At 36.3% G+C, this 20,510-nt stretch overlaps 1 protein-coding gene across 1 annotated transcript in view; it reads right to left on the reverse strand.

Moving 5' to 3' along the window:
- Positions 1 to 20,510, reverse strand: part of ASXL3 (ASXL transcriptional regulator 3) — a 125,106-nt gene that overhangs the window by 16,249 nt on the left and 88,347 nt on the right. The window contains 2 exon segments of the mRNA XM_030495897.1: positions 1,946 to 2,051; positions 2,690 to 2,786. Of these exon segments, the coding sequence (XP_030351757.1) occupies positions 1,946 to 2,051; positions 2,690 to 2,786 (203 nt within the window).

Here is a 20,510-nt window from a genome sequence, read left to right on the forward strand (position 1 = left end):
AGAGAGATCTGTTTTGCAGACATTGCATGGGAGAAATAGCTCGGGAAGCTTTCAAAATCTGCTACTTCAGTCAAATCTACATAGCTGAAAAGAGACAAAGTTTAAATGAACTTAAAAACCAAAGTGAAAAAAGGTGAGAGAACTCAAACAAGGTGGAAACTGTAGCAAAAGCTAACATTCAGTCAGTAAATGAGAAAAAATACTTATATCTGGCCAAGCAGCAAAGTAGAAGAATCTGACCACATAACAGCCAGGAAGAAGAATGCAAGCGAAACAACACAAGCTGGGGAAAGGGCAGGGGGGATCAGATTCAATACTGTAGTCGAAATGGAAATTATGTGCAATATGACATTTTGCATAACAATGCTGATGTCAGGAACCTATCAACCCAAATGACACGTATCACTGCAGACTGAGTAATTATCTGCCAACCATTATAGTGTCCAGCATTCAGCTAGCACTGCAGGACTGCTGGCTTGGTAAAATTATGAGTATCATTCTCCATGCATGTGACAGTCATTTGTGACTGAGGAAGAGGCTTCAGCTAGAGTGAGGGGCTCATGCTTTGCTGGTACTAAACTTATTCTTCTCTTGACATGCATAATGAAAAGCCACCATATCCCTTATTTAAAAAGCTAATTAATATTTGATACTAAAGGGATCAACACCTGGACTACATACATTGAGGTCTCAAAGCTGTTAAGTAAGAAATTAAGCACTTGACTATAAGAAAGTCTGTTCATTTGCTGCCTTGTTTTCAATACATTTCCCAGTGGTCCAAGGCAGTGGATTGTAAGAAGTAGCATTGTTACTGCAGAAACATTTTGTCTAATGTCTTAATTTTTAAGTTAATCACTTATAGGAAGCGTTCCCTGTGACCTGGATTTCTTAGCTAAAAAATATTTATGAACAAAACTAAGACATCTTGTGATGATGGTTCTCATGGCAGTTTTGTCTCCTAAGTATTATGCATAAATTCCATTAAAACATACCAGAAAACAAAAAACACAGTAACTTTTAAAGAATTAGCTTATACTTTGTAATAATTAATATTACAAATATTACAAAAATAATTTGTAATAATTTTTTAAATACTTAATATTAAAAAAAAGACAGGTAATTCTAGGTATTGATGGATTAACTTTTTAAAGCAATTTTATAAAGAAGATTCTTGAATTTAAACCAAGATGTGAATCTCCTTAAATTTTGATTTTAAGAAAACCCTGAATATAAGAACTGAATCTTCAGCTGGTGCAGAATGCCATCTCTGTATCATCGTCAGTGAAACTGTGCTGACTTACCCCAGGTATGCACCTGGAGTGATACTACCCCATTATTTTAGTCAGTTAAGGGTATTTATTTATTCTTTGCATTGCACTTCTAAAATTAAACAGGTCATTGTCACTTTCATTTGTCTCTAGCCAATGTTTCTCCTATGCACATATTCTACTCCAGCAAAGGGAGTCAGTCAAAAATAAAACAATAAAACAATCTATTTGATTTTAGAAACTTTGTAAATGGCTTAGAAAAAAATAAAATAAAAACACACTACAGAAATATCTCCACTGGTCTTCTAGACTATAGACTCTGTATTTCCATTTTACAGGAGGGGACAATTGCCCTAATGCCATCTTTTAAAAGCTAATTAAAAATACTCACATGCTTGGGCCTTGTGCCTTAAGCCCTCCTTGGAATGAATTTTTATGGATGAGTTATGAACCTTTAAAAATGCGAGTTATGAACCTTTAAAAATGCAATTGCAATGCAAGTGCAGACACACAGCTATAATTCTACTCACAACTTCTTATACTGGGCAATGACTGCCTTTGATAACTGCTTTATTAAGTTTTACAGCATATGACCGTGCTATGTGAAGCAGAGAATTATATTTTCATTTCCTCCTAAAAGAAAATAAAAAAATGCTTTTATTTTCTTCAATACTTACTTTTCACCATAAAACCTTTCAAAGAATTTTTCTTTCCACGGTTCTGTTTTCTTCTCCTTTTCAATCTCTTGTCTGATGCGCAGCTGCATTTCTGGTGTAAATTCACCTAAAAAACAAATACTAACATATTGAATAAAAGCTGTCAAGGATTAGCTTACTATGGGTAATTACAAATTACAGATACAGTACATTAGACATACAGTGATTTCTGCTATAGTCATCCAACAAATAAAAATAATGAAAACCAAACGTGAGTGTGACAGAAAGATTTAATTTACTTGTCATGGTTTAAGTTGAAACTGAAAAGTCCTTGATTGGAGTAAGCATTACTTAGCAACAACTAAAAACATCGGTGTGTTATCAGCATTGTTCTCAGACTAAAGCTGAAAACACAGCACTGCACCAGCTACTAAGAAGGAAAAAAATAACTGTTACAGCTGAACCCAGGACATTACTATATAATATCAGTATTTCAAAAGTATATTGGTGGGATTTATTTGCATGCATTTATGTTTCCAAGGCTGGCAGTGATGAAAAAGCTTTGTTTCTTTTTAAACTGTCAAAACAAGCTGCTACAGCAAGCTGTAAAACCATACACTAAATTCAAAATGGAATCAGCAATTTTGCTGAATTACTGGTGTAGTACACTTTCTATTCTAGAAGTGTTTCTCAAATGTAGAAACAGGGACGTTCTTCATAAAAACAATTAACCTTTGGTAAATCTGAGAACAAGTAGACAGTTACCTTCTGCCAATCGCTGTTTCCACCCTTGTGCTGCATATGCGAAGAATTCATTATTTAGAGCGGAACTACTGAGGCGCAGAACTCCATCACTTCCCATCTAGAAAATAAGCCGATGGAAGCAGAAGATAGTGTCAGAAATAGTGCCAGCTAAGATTACATAAAAAACGAGAGTTCCAATTAAGGGAAATGGGGAGGGATAGTGAGTGGGAATAACAAGGAAATGACCTACTACTACTACTAAAACAGAATTTTCATTAGAGTTGTTACTGTACATGCAAGTGGGCTAATCCTGCATCAGTGTGCTCTCTTCAGTCACCAGTATCACTGATGATAACTCAGTTTATAACTGATTGATGTGTTTTAATCACAGTCCTCTGTCTTGAGCCTATGTCTAGAGCTATTGTACGCAATCGAAAATCAAGATCATTATTGTACTTGTGCATCTGCCTGGAACATGGCACGAAACAAATTAATTAGATGTAATAAAACCAGTAACTTTGCTCTTTCTAAACAAACATAACACTCATGTTAGCTAATATGCTGTACTGGCAGAAGAGTGGATGACAGGTAACCTTAACAAAATAACTGATGTAAATTCAGCACTAAAACTATCTATACACATAATTTTATAGACATCAACAGTAAAAACTGTGGAAGAACATTATAATTATTTTTACCTTCTACATCTGTCAGACATTCAATGATAAAGCACCATTAAAAGTCTTAATCACAGCGTTTTCTACAATAACTTTTAAAGCAATCCAACTATTGAGTTTTCTTTTACCATAACACTTAATGTTTATTTGCAGGTTGTGAGGATATGTCTGACTATTGAAAGAATCCCAGTAAATGAAAAATGTAATTATATAAAACAAATTAGCAGTGGGTATCGCCTCTAGCATGATAAATAAACAGGCAATAAAAACAAACTAAAAAATAAAGAGAGAAAGAGAGGAAGCAGCAGAAGAGGTAATACTGCTAGAACAAACACTCTAATTATTTTACATCCTTTAAGGTAACTAAGAGATAAATATTTGACAACACCATTTGTGATCTAGCATAAAACCCAGCACATTTTCCAGCATATTAACACATGTTTTAACTACATAATATCCCCTGATCCTCAGTGCTTGCTTCTAACAGGAGCCAGAAAGAAGCAGACGTGTTAGTAATATTAAATGATATTTAGCTCTATCTATCTCCCTTGCTGAGCTCTGTATTTCACTGACAATACTGGCCCTGCTTTCAGAACAGTCTTTGCTAACTTACTCACTGCCTAGCTGACATCTTGGCCCAGAATCACCTCATAGGAGTAAACTAGAAAGATGTGAAGTAGTAAAATGAGAACTAGAGTGACAAGCATGGGCTCTGAAAAACAAGCAATGCTAAAGGCATTCTATTACAACAAGAGAACAATATGTGCATGGTACCAGGGTCCTTCAGCAGGATATGAACCTACATACTGCTGCTTGTGATTTCCTGCTATATGGCATTTTTTTGCCAACAAATCATAGGATTTGCATTGGAGTAGGGTAGATATATAATGCTTCTACACTCTTCGTGATGTGCATTGTAGAACACATGCATATTAATTACAGTTAGGCTATGACTAATGGTGAAACTGGAGAAAAGCTGGAAAGAAACAGTGAAACCTGCAGCAGAAGCAGCAAGAAAATAAAATCAGTAAGACAAGACAAAGGCTATAAAGAACATGTACTTATTGTATAAATCAAACTGGTAGGACCCATTATCTTCTTTCTGCACAAATGAACTTTTCCAGAAATATTTAAATTCCAGAATTAATATATTAAAGTGAGATTCTTAGACACCAGTGCCTCTTGCTTCTGAATACACAAACCAGTATATGGTTGAAGACAGCATTTACACAATTTCCTAAAAAAGTAAGACAGGAAGTTACAAAGAAAAGAATCACAAGTTACTAAATAAACAATTCTTTGTTCCTCAAACAAAGGCACTGAAGCTACCTTCAGTTTCAACATAAAAGAAGATGAAACACCCACTCATGTCAGCATAGGTTCTACTCCTACCTTCAGCAAATTCAAGATTTTGTATCTAAGCCTGACAGTGTTTTGCTGGAAAGAGTAATTCAGACACGAAATTGTTATTACATTTAACCTTATTTAACTGCAAGCTGTCTCTGAAAGGCATGGTCCTCCTGAAACTCCATTGCTCAGCTGATGGCAAACAGTGTGGCTATGTCAACAGCCAGATCAACAAATCTCATAGGAAATTTGTGGACAATAATTTTCTGTTAAATCAGCAAGATGAACAACTTATCCTAAGGTCATACGATCATTAGATCTTATGCAAAGTTGGAATGTACTACAAGAGACGTAAAGAGAATGCCACTTTTCAGCAGCAATCCACTTTCAGATTGCATTAAACATAACACGAAACTGTAGCCAAGTGTGATTGAGCTATTTCACTATGCTGCATAAATCAAGAGCATTATGAAGACTGCCAATTTACATTACCATGTGAATACAAGAACAGTATCAGCTTTGTTGTAACCCTGTTGTTGTAAGGACATGAGAAAAGTGAGCTCTGTAGGAAAAGTTACTGCATCTTTTACTTGCTAATATACTTGGAAAAAAGTGCCAAGTTTTTGGGTGCACAATTTCTTATAAGGTGTGAAAAAGAAACTGCAAACCCCAAGCTAAATGCTAGAAAGAGGTTCAACCAAATTCAAATGTTAACTAGTCCACTCGAGAGAGAATCACAGGATGGAAAGTCAGAACAGAAAGCAAATGTTAGGAAGGTCATAGGTAAAGTTCATTAGTTCTTGTGGACCACATAAAATACCAAGTAATATGTACCTGTGGAAGAAAAAAGGGGGGTGGGGAGACAAGGGGCAGAGAGGGAACAAAATGAGAACAGCAGAAAAGGACAATGAGAAGGTTGCAGTGGGTTATCTAAGAAGAAAAATTAGTATAGGTCAGCTAGCAGTAGAACAAGAAATCATTTGTGGACTGTATCAGAAAACAGATGCACATTGCACTGAGCACTTTAGGTATTAATTGTAACAGTTTACAAGTATTAGGGAACTACGTTGACAAGATTGAACATACAATGTTAAAGATGCTTAGGTTAAGAAAAGTAAGAAGTACAAACTCAAGAAGTCACTCCTGACTTGATGATAGTCTCTGCCTTTGGTGAAGCGGCAGAGGAGGGAGGATCTTTCCTGAGACCTGTATTCACAGGACCTTTAATTTTCCATAAACTCGTGGAAAATTAAAGTAGCTGGAACAGCTGAAACCTAGACAGAAAAGTATAGAACAACACAGAAGATGGAAACACACTAAATAATTAGAGGAGAAGCATCCATTTATTTTAACATGATATGAAAGATTCATTTCAGGCTAAAACACTATGAAAGGGATGCATGAAAGTAGTCATCATCATCTAGACTTAATACTCTTAATTTAGGGGAAGAGATACCAATGGAAAAAAGCAGGAAATAAAGAGATGGCCAGTCTCAGTGACGTTGCCAAACTTGCTCAAAAATTTGAGATCAAAGAAAACTTATGCTGGTAATGGAACAGGGAGAATTTATTCAGTTGGTTAAAGCTCAAAGAGAAAAGCGCGAGGACAAGAAAGCTAAAGGAACTCATAATCACCAAAGATCTAATGTGAATGAGACAGAAATTTTCAACATGGTCAATTTTGAAACACTAAGCAGAAAACAGATCCACTACCAAATGAGGAAAACAACCCAAACTAAACTAAGAAGAAGTTCAATCGCTTAGCTGGTTTTGATTCTACACAGGGAAAAAATGTTTGAACAAGTTAGAACAGACACAAAATGAGCAATTTTACATCTAGTTGTTTTGAAAAAGCCTACCAGAAACAGCAACTCTAACAAAGATGTTTTAGTTGTTTTCTCAATACCCTAGTCACATAAAATCAGGCTGACATTTTTTCTGCTCTGTTAAGTTTGGAAGGACTAAGAGGTCTTCCTCCTACAATATTAGCTAGCAACCTCTACTGAAATCTTCTTTTCTAGCCTCACTAAGAGAACGCATTTTCACCGAAGACAAAAAATTAAAGTGGAAATTGAAAATTTTGAAGCCAAAGGGTGTATTTACTTCTCTAAGCTCTGACGATAAAGACGGCACAATTAACCACTGGGTCTAAATTAGGATTTGAAGAAACATGACAGTAAAGCAGTTCTTAAATACACTATTAATTTTTATGGTGTTTAAAAAATGCTGTCCAACAGAGACAGTGTGTTAATGAGCTGGAACAAAAACACATTTCTTGGAAAGTTTATGCTTTATTCTGTTGAGCTTTAAATTTCTGTTTTCTGATTAAACACAATGGTAGAATTATATTTTCTAATTAATGCTTCTGTGCAGAATTCACAATGGCTTTTAAAAGTTCCTCTTTTTATGGAAAGCAAACAAAAAAACACTCAACTGCAAAACATATCTGCTAAAATCCAACATGTGTTTGCATTACAAAGCAAATGTCAAATGCTTTTATCAAAAGGAACTGAGTAATCTTTCTATGAACAACTACTCCAATTATTTTCCTCCAAGTTCCGCTGAAAATTCACTTCTGACAATAAGGCAGAAATTATTTTTGTAGCTCAGCTGTAGCACACTGGTGGTTTAGTAGGGATACAGCAAGTACTGCACAGGGGTGTACTGTAGTTTACCTTCTCTTGGCTAGAATGTTTGAAGACAAGGAATTAGCAAATCTATTATTTCTATCTCTCCTTCAAATGATTCAAAAGTCTCCTAATGTATTTATAAAACTACTAATGATCTACAATATACAATTCCTGTGTAGTATAACCTATTTCCTACATGAAAGCTTATGAGTGAATACAACGCCATTTGACAATAATACCTCACAATACAAAACCAAACAAAATATCAGGGAGAGAAGTAGAGAGTCATCCAAATTAAGTGTTCAGTACCACTCAAGTAATTATACACTTTCTACAAACTGCTGCTAATTCTCTTTTATGCTTTTATATTTTACCTCAGAGGAAGAACAGTTCTATAACTCACAGACTTTCCCAAAGGTATGTGAAAGGAATTATGTTCAAAGGATGAAAGGTATGAGAAAATACATTTTGACTCTTTTGCATTAAAGCCTCCAAAACATTAAAAATGAAAAATTTAGCAGCATTTACATCACACAGAGGAAAAATTACATTTTATTTATGTATGTAGAAAGACGCCACTGTTGCGTTGTAACATAAACCAAATGCTGTTCTCCAGTAATGTGCACCAGCATCAAACTGACCTGTGATGAATATACAGTGTAAATGTAGCATCTGAAGTTGCAGCAACCTTAGTGACTGACTTTCTGAAGGCAAAAACTTTGGAGAGTTGACTAGAAAACATGCCAGGCCTGGCTCATTTTACTCTTGACAATCATAGAGTAAAAGTTCACAGGTGACAAAGACGACCAGTATCTGTCTTTCCACCCCCTGCCCCCAAATCTCTGATATTAAGGGGAACTCTCTCCAAGAAGCAGAATTGTCTGTACACAGAAATAAAGACTTAATTTAAGTACCCTGCATCAGCACTCTGGAAGAGTTCCTCTGTTCCCACTAAGTAAGTAAAGGAAGCATAAAGAACATCAGACTCTTAATTAGGGCCTCTACATTTGCTACCTAAGCTAGTCAGCATGAAACACTGCCTTGCAAACTAAATCTAAAGAGAACACCAATAGGTATGTTTGTAGCATACCAGATGCAATCTTGCTCCACAAAATCCCCAAAGGATTACAAATTGCTATCAAATCTAGTAAAAAGTGATAGTAAGCTTTAGAAGAGATTGCAGCAACACAATGCATGTCCCAACATGTATGAGCTTCTACCAATTGGACATCCTCTGAATGCAGACCAGCAAACCAAGTGAGTACTTTGAAACACATACTTTGGTGACTAATTTTTGTGCTTTTCTTACGCATCTGTTATATTGGGTAGGCCAACAGTGTCCACATTCATGTTTGCTGATCCTATAAATTTCCACCACTTTTCTACTGGTGATCATGAAGTCTGATGCATTAATTATTCGTTCCTGCCACAGTGTTCTTCTCAAAAAACACGTCTCACTGTGCTTAACACTGAGCTTGGTGATTCATGTTGTAACAGGAGTGAACTGCCTTCTCTTTTAATGACCTCACTTTTTAAAATAGGCTACCTGCTCAGATTACTGTAGCCACCCAAATACAGATGTAAGCAATAACAATTTACAGCTATCAACCATCTTAATGGAAAACACTGACTATAGGCCTGAGACTTTTTCAAGGCTTGTGAAGCTGTATGTGTGCTGTTATTCATATATGTGGCCCAATAGTATGGGAAAATAAAATAAAATAGAATAAAATAAAATAAAACAAAACAAAACAAAATAAAATAAAATAAAATAAATAAAATATACTGTTCTGTGGACCACTGCTAAAACAAGTTTATTTATAAAAGGAGAAGTTAAAGAAGAGGCCACTGTGATGACAGTGGAGCATTTATCTCAGTCTTTGATGGTTGAACACTAATGCAAGAACTACAAATGGTACGTAGGAGGACTTGGAAGATTTAGTTGACAACATTTTGACTTAATTGGCAAAATGGATATCTGATAATTCATATGACTGATAGTAATACAAAAGACAAAAGCTTGTTTGGGAAAAAAGGGAGAAGAAATGACAACAGAATAATAATAAAAAAAGGTTTTAAGTAGGCATACTTTCATAAATGCAGAATTAGTTGGGAGAATCTCCAGGAACATGATGCTAGGGAAAAAGGAGTTAAAGAAACCTCTCTATTCTTTAAATAAACAATACTGACCACACAGAGTGCAAAGCCTCCTGCAAAGAAATAATGGGGATTGTACAATGAGACCACATTGTCTTAGTTAGGACCTCACTGTTGATCTCACAGTATGCAGGGAATGGAAATGAGGTCAACCTATTAAGCAAAAATACCACAGCAGAACACGGTATAATGGGCCAAAATTAGACACAGTTGGCAAGGGACACATCAAACTCCAGAAGAAATAATTCCATAAGTACATTAGGAGCAAGACGATGAAGGAAAAAGTCCACTGTGCAACACAGGGGTAAAAACAGAGGGATATGGAGACAAAGACATACTGCCTTTTTTGCATCCATCTTCACCACAGATCTGCTGCACTGGGATACCAGCAGCAAAATGGTGCATACCAGCAACAAAAGTCAAAAGGGTAAGATCTCATCCTTGAACAAGCAAGAATAAATATTACTTAAATGCATTCAAATCATCCAGGCTTGACAGACTAGCCTGTTAAATGTCCAGTTATAAACCTATTTCAGAACTGTTAAAAGACAGACTTCAGAGCAGCGAAGATGATAAGTGCAAAATTATATGTGCTAGCTATATGTATACAGCACATGTGTATCACCTATGTCTAAAGAGGGGGTTAAACACAGCTAAGGACCTACAGACTAAGGCAGCCTCAGAACAACTCTACACACAGACAACCAATTGTTTTTTGAGATGTCTTAGGGTGCCCTAAGATACTCATATGGACACATTCCGGGCAGATGCAACCCAGAACCTACAGGGGACCTATAACCTTTTGAACTGAAATTCAGATTCTCTTGATGGATTTGAGAATTACTTTGGAAACAATAGGGATAAGTAGAGCATCGCAGTAGTGGCAAATGCAGAGTTTTGGATTCTTTTAGAGAAGAGAAATACAAACTGAAGAAACTAAGTGGCTTTGAAATGCTTCTGTAGAAAAGTATTTGTGGCTTATGAGCACATGGGCTGATCACAAACTGAATATAAATCAACCATGCTATAAAATTGCAAAGAAAGTGCGCACAACACTGGAACTTATAAATGGGAGTACTGCGTAAAAACACAGAAATCAGTTCAGCTCTCCTTGGTGTTACTTACCACTTGAGATGGAGTAATACATTCAATTTTGATTGCTGCAACTCAGAACTGGTATAAAAGTCCTAACTAGAGAAATGAAGCTGAGCACAGATTTAATACTGCATTAATAAGGGCTGCTTCTCAAGACAAAGAAACAGGGAGATGGGGAATGGGCTACTGCCTTCGTATTTGAAGGCTATTGTAAAATTAATCCAGTAATCTCCATGTTTTCCATGTAGATGTCAAACTGAACAATGAATAATAGTCAGAATTGCAGTAGGAGAGATTCAGATTAGACACTGCAGAGAAAACTTCGAGAAGCTGTGAATTCTCCAACACTGAACACCAAAAATCCTTTTAGATAGTATCTATCTAGAAGAACAGACATTGTTGATTCTGCCTTTGTGTAGACTAGATAAATTGTCCTTTCTTTGTGTATTTTCTATGTCAAGATATAAAAGATACTAAAGAAGTTTAAAAATAAATTAGTACCAGTGTTTCACCGTTTTCAAAGCTAAAGGGCAGTATATCAAGTCACCATCTATTACATCATTATTAAAAATAAAACTAAAAGTGCTCTTGCACACATTTCTCTTTTGACCAATTGCCAAAATCTTTCTCTTTTTAAAGAAAGGTGCTTAAGTCAGTCCTTGCATTCTGTCTTCAATGCCTCTAGCCTCTTAATGTCCTCCCAATGGAGTCACTTTAATGCAATCTAGTGCAACTGACCACAGCTCATGATTCATATCTGAAACAACCACTCATTTGGACAGAATGACCTTCAGAAACACTGCAATTTCATAGGATAACAGATTTGCTTACATGCAACTTAAACCTTAGATTGCAATCATTTCCAAAATACCTTAAACGGATGTCATAGCATGGAGCATTGCACTGCCTTCTGGCTCTGCTTGTATTGAGGACACACTCTCTCAGTTTCCGGAACCATCTTTCTCAAACACAAACCCATTGTATTAGCCACAATTATTCTTCATGATGGCTGGAAGGAGCCTTACTCCTCTGTTAGCAGTGGATAGCTTGAGGCATATCAAAAGCCAAGCTAGATACTCTCTGTTCTTGAGGCTGAGTGTAGCATCGCTGCAGAACAGGCTTCTCATTAAGACCAACAGACAGAAATTCTCATTGGTAAATACAGAATGGCTGCAGAGAGTAGCATTATAAAGCCACATGCTTTGCCCTTACTAATGCTTTCTAGAAAACAATGTTACCATTGCAAAATGAACAATGCGCTAAAAAGGGGAACAAAAGTTATTACCATATGTGCTCTCGTCAGTCTCCGGACTGTTCAATTTTTGACTGACACATTCGTCAGAAACTCTAACAAGATCTGCTTGCACTTATATATGACTAAATTCTACATAAGAACGCAAAACAATGATTCTCCTGTTCAGTACTTTGGCTAATGATCTGAGAACTGATTATGTCAAGGAGTTCTCTATAGCTAGAGCTCTCCCTGTCAAATAATAGCTGGCAATTATAAAACTTCACTTTTACCCATCTAAAAAATACTTTTACATGAACTTGCACGTATCTCTAGCATGAAAATCATTGACGAAGTTTCTCTATTTCATATAGAATAGTGGTGACCGTTCAAGTATTCCATTACCTATCTACAAGTAATTTTTCCACTTATCCAACTACCATTCAGAGATTGTGATAAATGGAACCAAACTGAAAGGATGCTCTAACAGTTGGCAAGTCTATAATAGAGAATGACTGTGAGGGTAAGAAAAGGAAAAGCAGCTGTAGTTGTCACAAAAAATCTGTAAGTTCTGTTAAACAATGGCTGCATTTCTGATGATAGGGTTTCTGCTATACAACTCAATGTTAAGCAAAGATACTGTATTTTTCAGCAGTCAAGACATATGTGAGTGGAACCATATGGTAACAATATCGGATAAAATCAGAGGCTGAACTAACCCTTGGTAATTGCAAGGAACAGATCATGTAGATAAAGCTTGTGAAAGATCACATAATAGCCAATTACTAGGAAAGCTGTCAAATGAAAGATTTCTATTTAGTTTAGCTGGCAGAAGACTGAAAAGGGGGATTTTTATTTCCCATAAATATTGCAGTCCATTTGATATAACTGTGGCTACTACTCCTATATATGCATCCATCATCTTCTATTTATATCAGTTAAACTTTGCCAGCAATCAGTGCTAACTTTTAGCACGCAAAAGACTTCCATGGGTTAGTTGCCTATTGTATGAAATACAGCACTTGTTTGTTATTAAAGTTGCTGCTCTTCATATTTAATTCAGTTCTGGTAGATTAAAAAGCCCCAATCCAGTAATTTTTCTTTAGATTTTTTTTTTTTTTTAATGGTTCATGTAAATTTTGGTGCCCTTCTCTAGATTCTTTCCACAGCTTCTGAAGTAAACTGGCCATGCTTAATATTCAAGATGATGACTTAATATTATTTGTTTAATAAGTTTAGGCTAAGTCCTAGCTCTCAAAGGCCTTTCTTCATATGAAAGATGCTCCAGTCCCTTAATCCTCTCAATGACCCTGCAGTCTCCAGTAGCTCCATCTCTCTCTGCTGGGGAGCCCAGAACCAGACAAGGTACTCTAGGTGTGGCCTTACCAGTGCTGAATTACACTGGATGGTCTAGCAACTCCCACCATGATGACATCCACTTGCCTCTTCTCTGACCATCATCCCTAAGACCTGAACCAAACTGTAATCCACCCTATAGAAGAGCTCCCTACCCATATGCTGTTCCCTTTGAAGGCAACCACTGTCCTTTCTCAAGCGAAGCAAATTTTTGTCAATGGTTTTGGCATACGTAGAAAATGGAAAGAGAAACATGTGCTGAGAAAGGCATAGTATAATACTGGAGAGGAGCAAAAAAAGGGAGGGGAATGAATAGCAAAGGAGTTAGTAATTACCAAGTTTAATACAAAATGTTGATTTCAGGTCTTGAGAACACAGATGGTGGGAGTGTGGAAGAAGTAATGCAGTTGGAAGCTACAGAACATTTAAAAAAAACAGGGCTTGCAAAACACCACAGAGACAAAAGGATAGCAACTGCTTCTTTGCCTGAAGATAAGGAACACTTAGAGGCTTATCTCAAACACAAAAATACATGCACACATTTGCATACAGTACTATGACTGTGAAGAAAAAATCATCCTTTCTTAAAGAGTTTCCATGTATATAAAGCCACAGAATGTGGTTCTGAGTTTAAAGTAGGTAAGCTTCCAACAACACACAACTATCAGGACCTTTTCGCTGTTGTGACCACAAAACAGTTAAAGCTGAGAAGTGCATGAATGATGACACAGATACATCCAACACAAAGGAATACAGTAGACAGCAATACATGTATCTGACTTAAGAGCTGCTCCCAGAACAACAAACTCAGCCACTCCAACTTCATGTTTTAGGTAGGTGACGTGGAAAGATACCAGATATCACTATGTCTCTCACAGCAATTCTGATGTAATACAACTTGAGTGCTAATGTTGACTCTATATAATCTCTCTTCCACGGGTCTCACCTTCTTGCAGTAGACTATAACACGTATTCTCTGACACAGAGAATACGGCTGTTTTATTTAGTCCTAGGTTATGAATCTTTATAAGAAAAACTCTTGTCATTCCCAACTGATCACTGACGTAACATAAACAGTTCATCCTCGAATACAAAACAAAAAGACAGATTCTGGAAACAGATGGTGAAAGTAATTCTGAGTGTTACTTAAGTCCTTCAAAAAATAACCAGACTAAACTTAGAAGTAAAACATCAAAGGATGAAAAACAAAACATTTACTACTAGAGGAATAATTGCTTCAGAAAAGAGGAGAAAAGGAAGAAGAGTCTTTTAAAGAAAGAAACAAAGACCTTTTCCATTTTCACTAAAGCGGGAAATATGCCGAGTAAGACTGAAGAATTGCAAACATATGTTTTCAAAATGAAATGTGACTTGTTAATTTAGACCTTGTCTAAATCAAGATGACAAGTGGGATAGCTATATTCATTCCAATACACTGTAGTATCAAAAAAGACAATAAAATCCAATCTGGTTGAGCTCAGATGCAAGAAACTAAATGAAGAATTTAAGGAGAATAATAAATGTAGCAAAACTAAAAGATAAAGCATGTTTTAAAATGAAGCAAAACCCAAGTAAAATAGAATGAAAACCAGAATATGCAGCAAACAGTACTTTCTAACTATATTCATTTCTATATTATAGAAATTACAATTAATATTTATTTTTCTATGACATTCTTCACACAAGTACCAACCCCAAGCTTATGAGACCACATAACAAACAGCAGGCATTTGTAAAGGTACTAGAAGGAGCATATAAGCCTGGAAAAAGAAAGGAGAAATAGAAAAACATACATAGATGGTGATTGAGGCAAGCATGTATGAAACTTGTTTAAAAAAAGATAGTTGGAGACTTTGAGAAAGTAAAACATTATTACATTAGTCAACAATGCTCACATGTTGGGGAAGGTACAGAAAAAGAGATGTAAACAGACAGGGTCTATTCATCTAGCTATTGATAAAAATAAGAGACATGCCATTGACCCCGAGAAGCAGAAGGTGAAGGGATGTTACATGTCAACATCTAAAATTAGTCAGTAATTTCTGATGAGTGTCATAAATGAAAGCCCTGCATCCAATGTCTTTTCTCTAGGTATTGGAAGACATTGCCTCCTATGCAAAATCAGCTGCTATGTCCTTAACACAAGAGAGAACAAGCTAAAGAAAAACTGAGTTTAAATAATTCAAAGATAAAGAATAGCAATGTTCTGAAATAATTACAAAAAACCCCCTCAACCTCTTTTTCCCTTTTTTATTTAAGCAAAACAAATAGTGGAGGGGGGATAGAGGAGAAAAAAAGGGTGGAGAGAGAGAGAGGGAGAGAGGTTGCTGCAGAAGCACAGATGGATCACTTCTGCTTGCTCTTCTTTTTGCTGCACCTGCATCCAATGTCCTGTTTCAAGTCCTTAGGTGTCTTCAGATTCAGAACTGTAAGGAATGTTCTGTTCTCCACCTCATTCCACTGCAGTCCTATAGTGGCAACACTGGTGGCACTGCAGACCGATTCATATAACTAAATTATTAGCACTTTGCAAGGAAGGAACAGTTGAAAAACTATACACTGCAGTAGTACAATGCATCCTTAATAGCCACATAACCTGAAGCATCTCAGTCCCTTGTGTCCGTATATGTTACCATTTATGTCCAAATATAAGTTATCCTCTCACAGTTCCTAGCATAGTCTTTCAAAAAGACACTTGTGCAAGTACTTTCCCATTGGAAACTAGGTGTTTTATCAGTTCTTTCCTCTTTTTAAAGTACTAATAATTCTGTAAATTGTTTGGAAGGAAGGCAAGGGGAACAAAGCTTCACTAGTTTGCATCAGAAGAACCTTGAGCACTGCACCCCTCACACACCAGAAGGACTTATGGAAAAGGTTGCTGCAGAAAGCGCTGTGGCTCTTGTATTTTCAGCTTTCAGTGGGCACAGCACAATGTCCTATAAGATGCTCTGAGTTGAGCCTTGCTACAGACAAAAGCAATGACAATAGTTCTGCTAACAGCTCCACAAAGCTTATTCATAAAGGTGCGACATGCTTTAAGAGTGATGAAAGCTTGTAGCTAGGGCTTTAGAAATTAAACAAGAACTTCCACTACATGGATGCAGCATAGTGGAAAATACTGATTCATACTTCTGAAATACAGTGACGAAGCCTGCAAAAATACAAAAAAAATGACATCTAATAGAATATGTAAATCTTCCTATTCACATATGTAGAAGTACTGAGGAGGACCTCTAACGATTATTGCAAAAAAGAAAAAAGAATTCCATTACCACATCAATCAGAGCAGCAAAATTGCAATGCAACTGCGGTGAGCCTTACTGGACTGCACTAGGGAAGCCGAAAAATATTCCTGTAGCTAAAGCCAACAGGGGTTTTGAAGTAAAATCCTTCAGCCTTCAGCTCATGTAAAGTGAAACTGATGTTTGTTGTTAATACATGACTGTGAAATGTGCAGATACACCATCCAGACAGCTGCGTTTGGTAAAAGAGGTATTAACTTGCTGCACAAGGACAGAGGGGCCAGCTGCGGGTAGGAATCTCTCTGAACACCCCAGGATAGCTGAGGTCAGGAATCAGAGCTCCAGAATCTTACTGAAAAGGCAGCTTAAATGCTTTGGAATTTCTTCATCCATCTAGTATGTAATATACCTATATTAAAACTACCCTCATAAAGCTGTACAAATAAAGCACATTACGACAATGCCATGCTATCCACATTAACCAATAAAATCAAAAGAAAAAATATCAGTTAAAGGGAGAAATGTGAAATACAATAACCTTCAATTACTACTCACACAGGGGTGCCAATTTAACAGCTTTTTAAATATGCTTAGGTGTATAAGACATCTTACATTTAACCTTCTATTCCTAATGTTCTCCTCTGAACTAAGTGCGTTTGTCATAACCCAACAACTATTTTGGTGTAAAACTCAAACATTTTCAGGAACATAATAATAAATATTTGAAAGCTACTGGTGATAGAGAATTGAAACGGACAGCTAAAAGGTTGCAGTATTAGCAGAAAAGACAGTTAAGTAAGATAAGCTGCTACTACACAATAATTCCATGAAGAAAAATGTAAAACAAACCTGGGAGAAAATAATACAAACAGGACTAATTTCTGAAGTTTGATGTTTTATAATGAAAATGCTGAAAAATTCCAATGGCAAATATAATCTCAAGTACTGATAAGAAAGCAAACAAGAAGATGTTTACACTGCTACAAGGAAGGAACTGTGAAAATAAAGCTTCGCTTACTCTTTTTTAATATAAAACTAAAATACAGTAAGATAGATACTAAATAGTATTTATATTATTCTTTTGATTACAAAGAATCAAATAAATACTAAGTATCAGAATGGTAGACACCAGACCTCTCTTCTTTACATGCCTAAGAATTTTGTGTATTGTTCCTTTCCCACTCTTCACTGCAGAACTTCAACCGACGTGCTTGGGAGTAGGAGTAATTCGTTGCACAATGAAAACAATGGTTACCTCTTGTTATCCCTGCTGAAGTGGTAGGAACAGAAATTAAGCTGATTCATACCACATGAAAACAAAGAGGTTCTGAAATGGAATTCTGTAGATAGCCTCCCCACAATTACTTCTAACTACTTTAAACAGAACTGAGAAAATCACTAACTGACATCAACCTGTGTCCTTTTTCAATGCAAGGTGAGAGGGAACCCTTTCAAGGTGATATAATCAACCTGGAAGTGCCAGCATTAATGTAAATAGAACAGACCAAGACAGAAACACAGAACCTACACTGACCTTGAAATGACAGGATGCTGTAATGTTGTTACACAACAACAGTACTGGCACTAACCCGAGAAATAGTTATTATTTTGGAATTCACAGATTCAGAAATTAAAAGAAAGAGATTAAGGTGGGTTTTGACCCATTTTAGAGTCTTTTGATTTGTAAGTCATGGTTTTCTTTGTAGTAGATTGGTTTACTATAAACATGAAATATTCACAGGCACTTCTGCAATACTACATGGCTTAAGTATTTCCATAAGAGTTTTTAAGTTTTGAATTTTGAATTTAAGTAACTACCTCAGTTATCTATAAACTGTAGATTGGTTCAGAGAATAAAATAAAGGATTGCTAAATTTCTTTCATGAAACAAGTAAAGCTAAGACCTGATAATTTTTACTAGGATATCTTCTACTGTTTTAAATGCTCTTCACGGGTAGGTTTGGTCAGATAAAATGGCACTGCAACCTAATACACAGGTCTGAGGAGCCTCTGAGATCCTTCATGGGTGTTTTGCAGAAGGAAATTCTCATCCTATGTGAAAGGGCAGGGCAGGTGCAAACCACAAGAGGCTCAGAAGAACCTAATATTACCAGAAGAGAAAACACAGGACAGGGGGTTAAATCCTCAAAGACCAGAAAGTTGTTAAGCATTTCTAGAGCCTGTAAAGACATTTTTTTTCAGAGCATTCAGGAAAGAACATTTTGTTTAGCTCTCTAAGGATAAGTAAAAGCACTTAACTTTCTGCTACTATTCAGATGAGGCAGCACTTCTCTACTTGGAAGCTTACTAACTACATGGGTATATTTCCCTTCCTTTTGCTCATACCCTAGTGTTAACAGCAGGAATTTGACTCCCCAGTAAGAGCAACAAAGAAAGCTGGTGTAGACAAGATCAGCTGCCATTCCTTTTCAGGATCCTGTCATATATGTGTGTTACTCATCCTTGCACAACAAAAGTTGTTTAATTAATATTTAATGAGACACTGATGCAGTATAGCAATGTAGGTACACAGAGAAACTTCCTGCTTTGAAGATGAGTATTTGCTGAGAGGTGGTCAGGAAGGCTTCTGTTACATGTAATTATCAGCTTGATGTATTAATATTAGAAGCAAGTATTCTTTGATGAAAATTCGATTGTTCTTCAGCTGTAGAATGTTCTAATTAGAGCTGAAAAGAAAAATACTTTGCTGGGATTTGTGACAACTGAAATCTTTTGTGCAGAGACTTTCCTTTCTATACAGTTTCTATACCTACATGCTTCCTTTATTGTCAGCTCAGTAATCTAGGCCTCCTGGGGGATCACCCAACAGGCTTCTGTATCAGCTGAGCTTCAAAGTTTTTAAGCCTTTGACTCCCTATAGATTAACAAAGAGCTGAAAATCTGGATGTTAAAATTTCACATACGATATTTCCAGTATCCAGTGATGCAATGTTTTGGAGCAGCCTCCTAAACAGACCCAAGTCTGGGACATGGCTGCTTCTTTGAACAATGTCCACATACTATTTTGCTCTGAACCTAAATGAAAGCAAATAAAATCACTGTGAAGACATACCTACCATAACTGCCAACTTGCTCCAATTTTTTTAATAAGCATTCTGAATACAGAATATTACACACCAGCCTCATTACTAGTGAAATAAAATTTAAACTATTATATAAAAGCTGAGATCACTTTCAAGAGTGAAAAACTGATCATATAACTTATCTTTTCCTAAGGAAAAAAAAAAAGGCAATGATCCTTCACTTCCACTTTGACAAAAATTTAGCTGGAGTAGGAAAAATGACAGCACCAACAACAGAGTTGTTCTCAACCTATTTCATTCTGGGACATCTTTCCTATGGCCCTTTGTTCCATAAGGGGCTCCCATGGCTCCCTGATAACCATCATAAAATTTGAACACCACCCATATGCAAAAAAAAAAATAAAAATCAGGAAACATATTCCATGAAGCTTCTGACTTGGCCCTGAACTTTTTTTAAATGTATTAGACTAGCCAGCTTTGAGAGGGAAATAACTTATTTATAATAAACACTTGCACACACACACAAAGAAGGAAAATCTCAACTCCCTTCACAAATAGTTTCTAAAAATGCTTATTCAAACTGGCATATGCATGACAAGTTTCAGCTCAGTACGATTTAAGGAGGAGGAGTTATACCACCCAGGAAAATGGTGTTTATGACTGAAATGACAAAGAATCATTCATCATAGGGTTTTCCTATGTGAAGCAGTAATAAAGCCTAAATGAGACTGCACTTCATTAGTAATTTATTTCACAGATCACTATATATACACAAATAGCATAACTCTATTACATTTTTATAGTGCCATTTATTACAGTGCTTCACATACATACTGTATCCACATGACAACACAGACATGCAGCTTTCTCTGGGGAAGACAGAAGCAGCCAACTGCAGAGCAGTAACAGGCAGGAAGCGCTTTGGAGCCAGAAGAGCAGGAGTGGGAATTCTCAGGCAAAACAAGAAAAGGCCAATATAAACCAAACTGAACCCCTAGAGATGGGCAGCTAACTCAAAGAATAGTTTTACACCATTTTTGCTTGTCTGATGCCCCATTTGCCT

Source organism: Strigops habroptila, chromosome 1 (assembly GCF_004027225.2).
Source record: "Strigops habroptila isolate Jane chromosome 1, bStrHab1.2.pri, whole genome shotgun sequence".
Lineage (NCBI taxonomy): Eukaryota > Metazoa > Chordata > Aves > Psittaciformes > Psittacidae > Strigops > Strigops habroptila.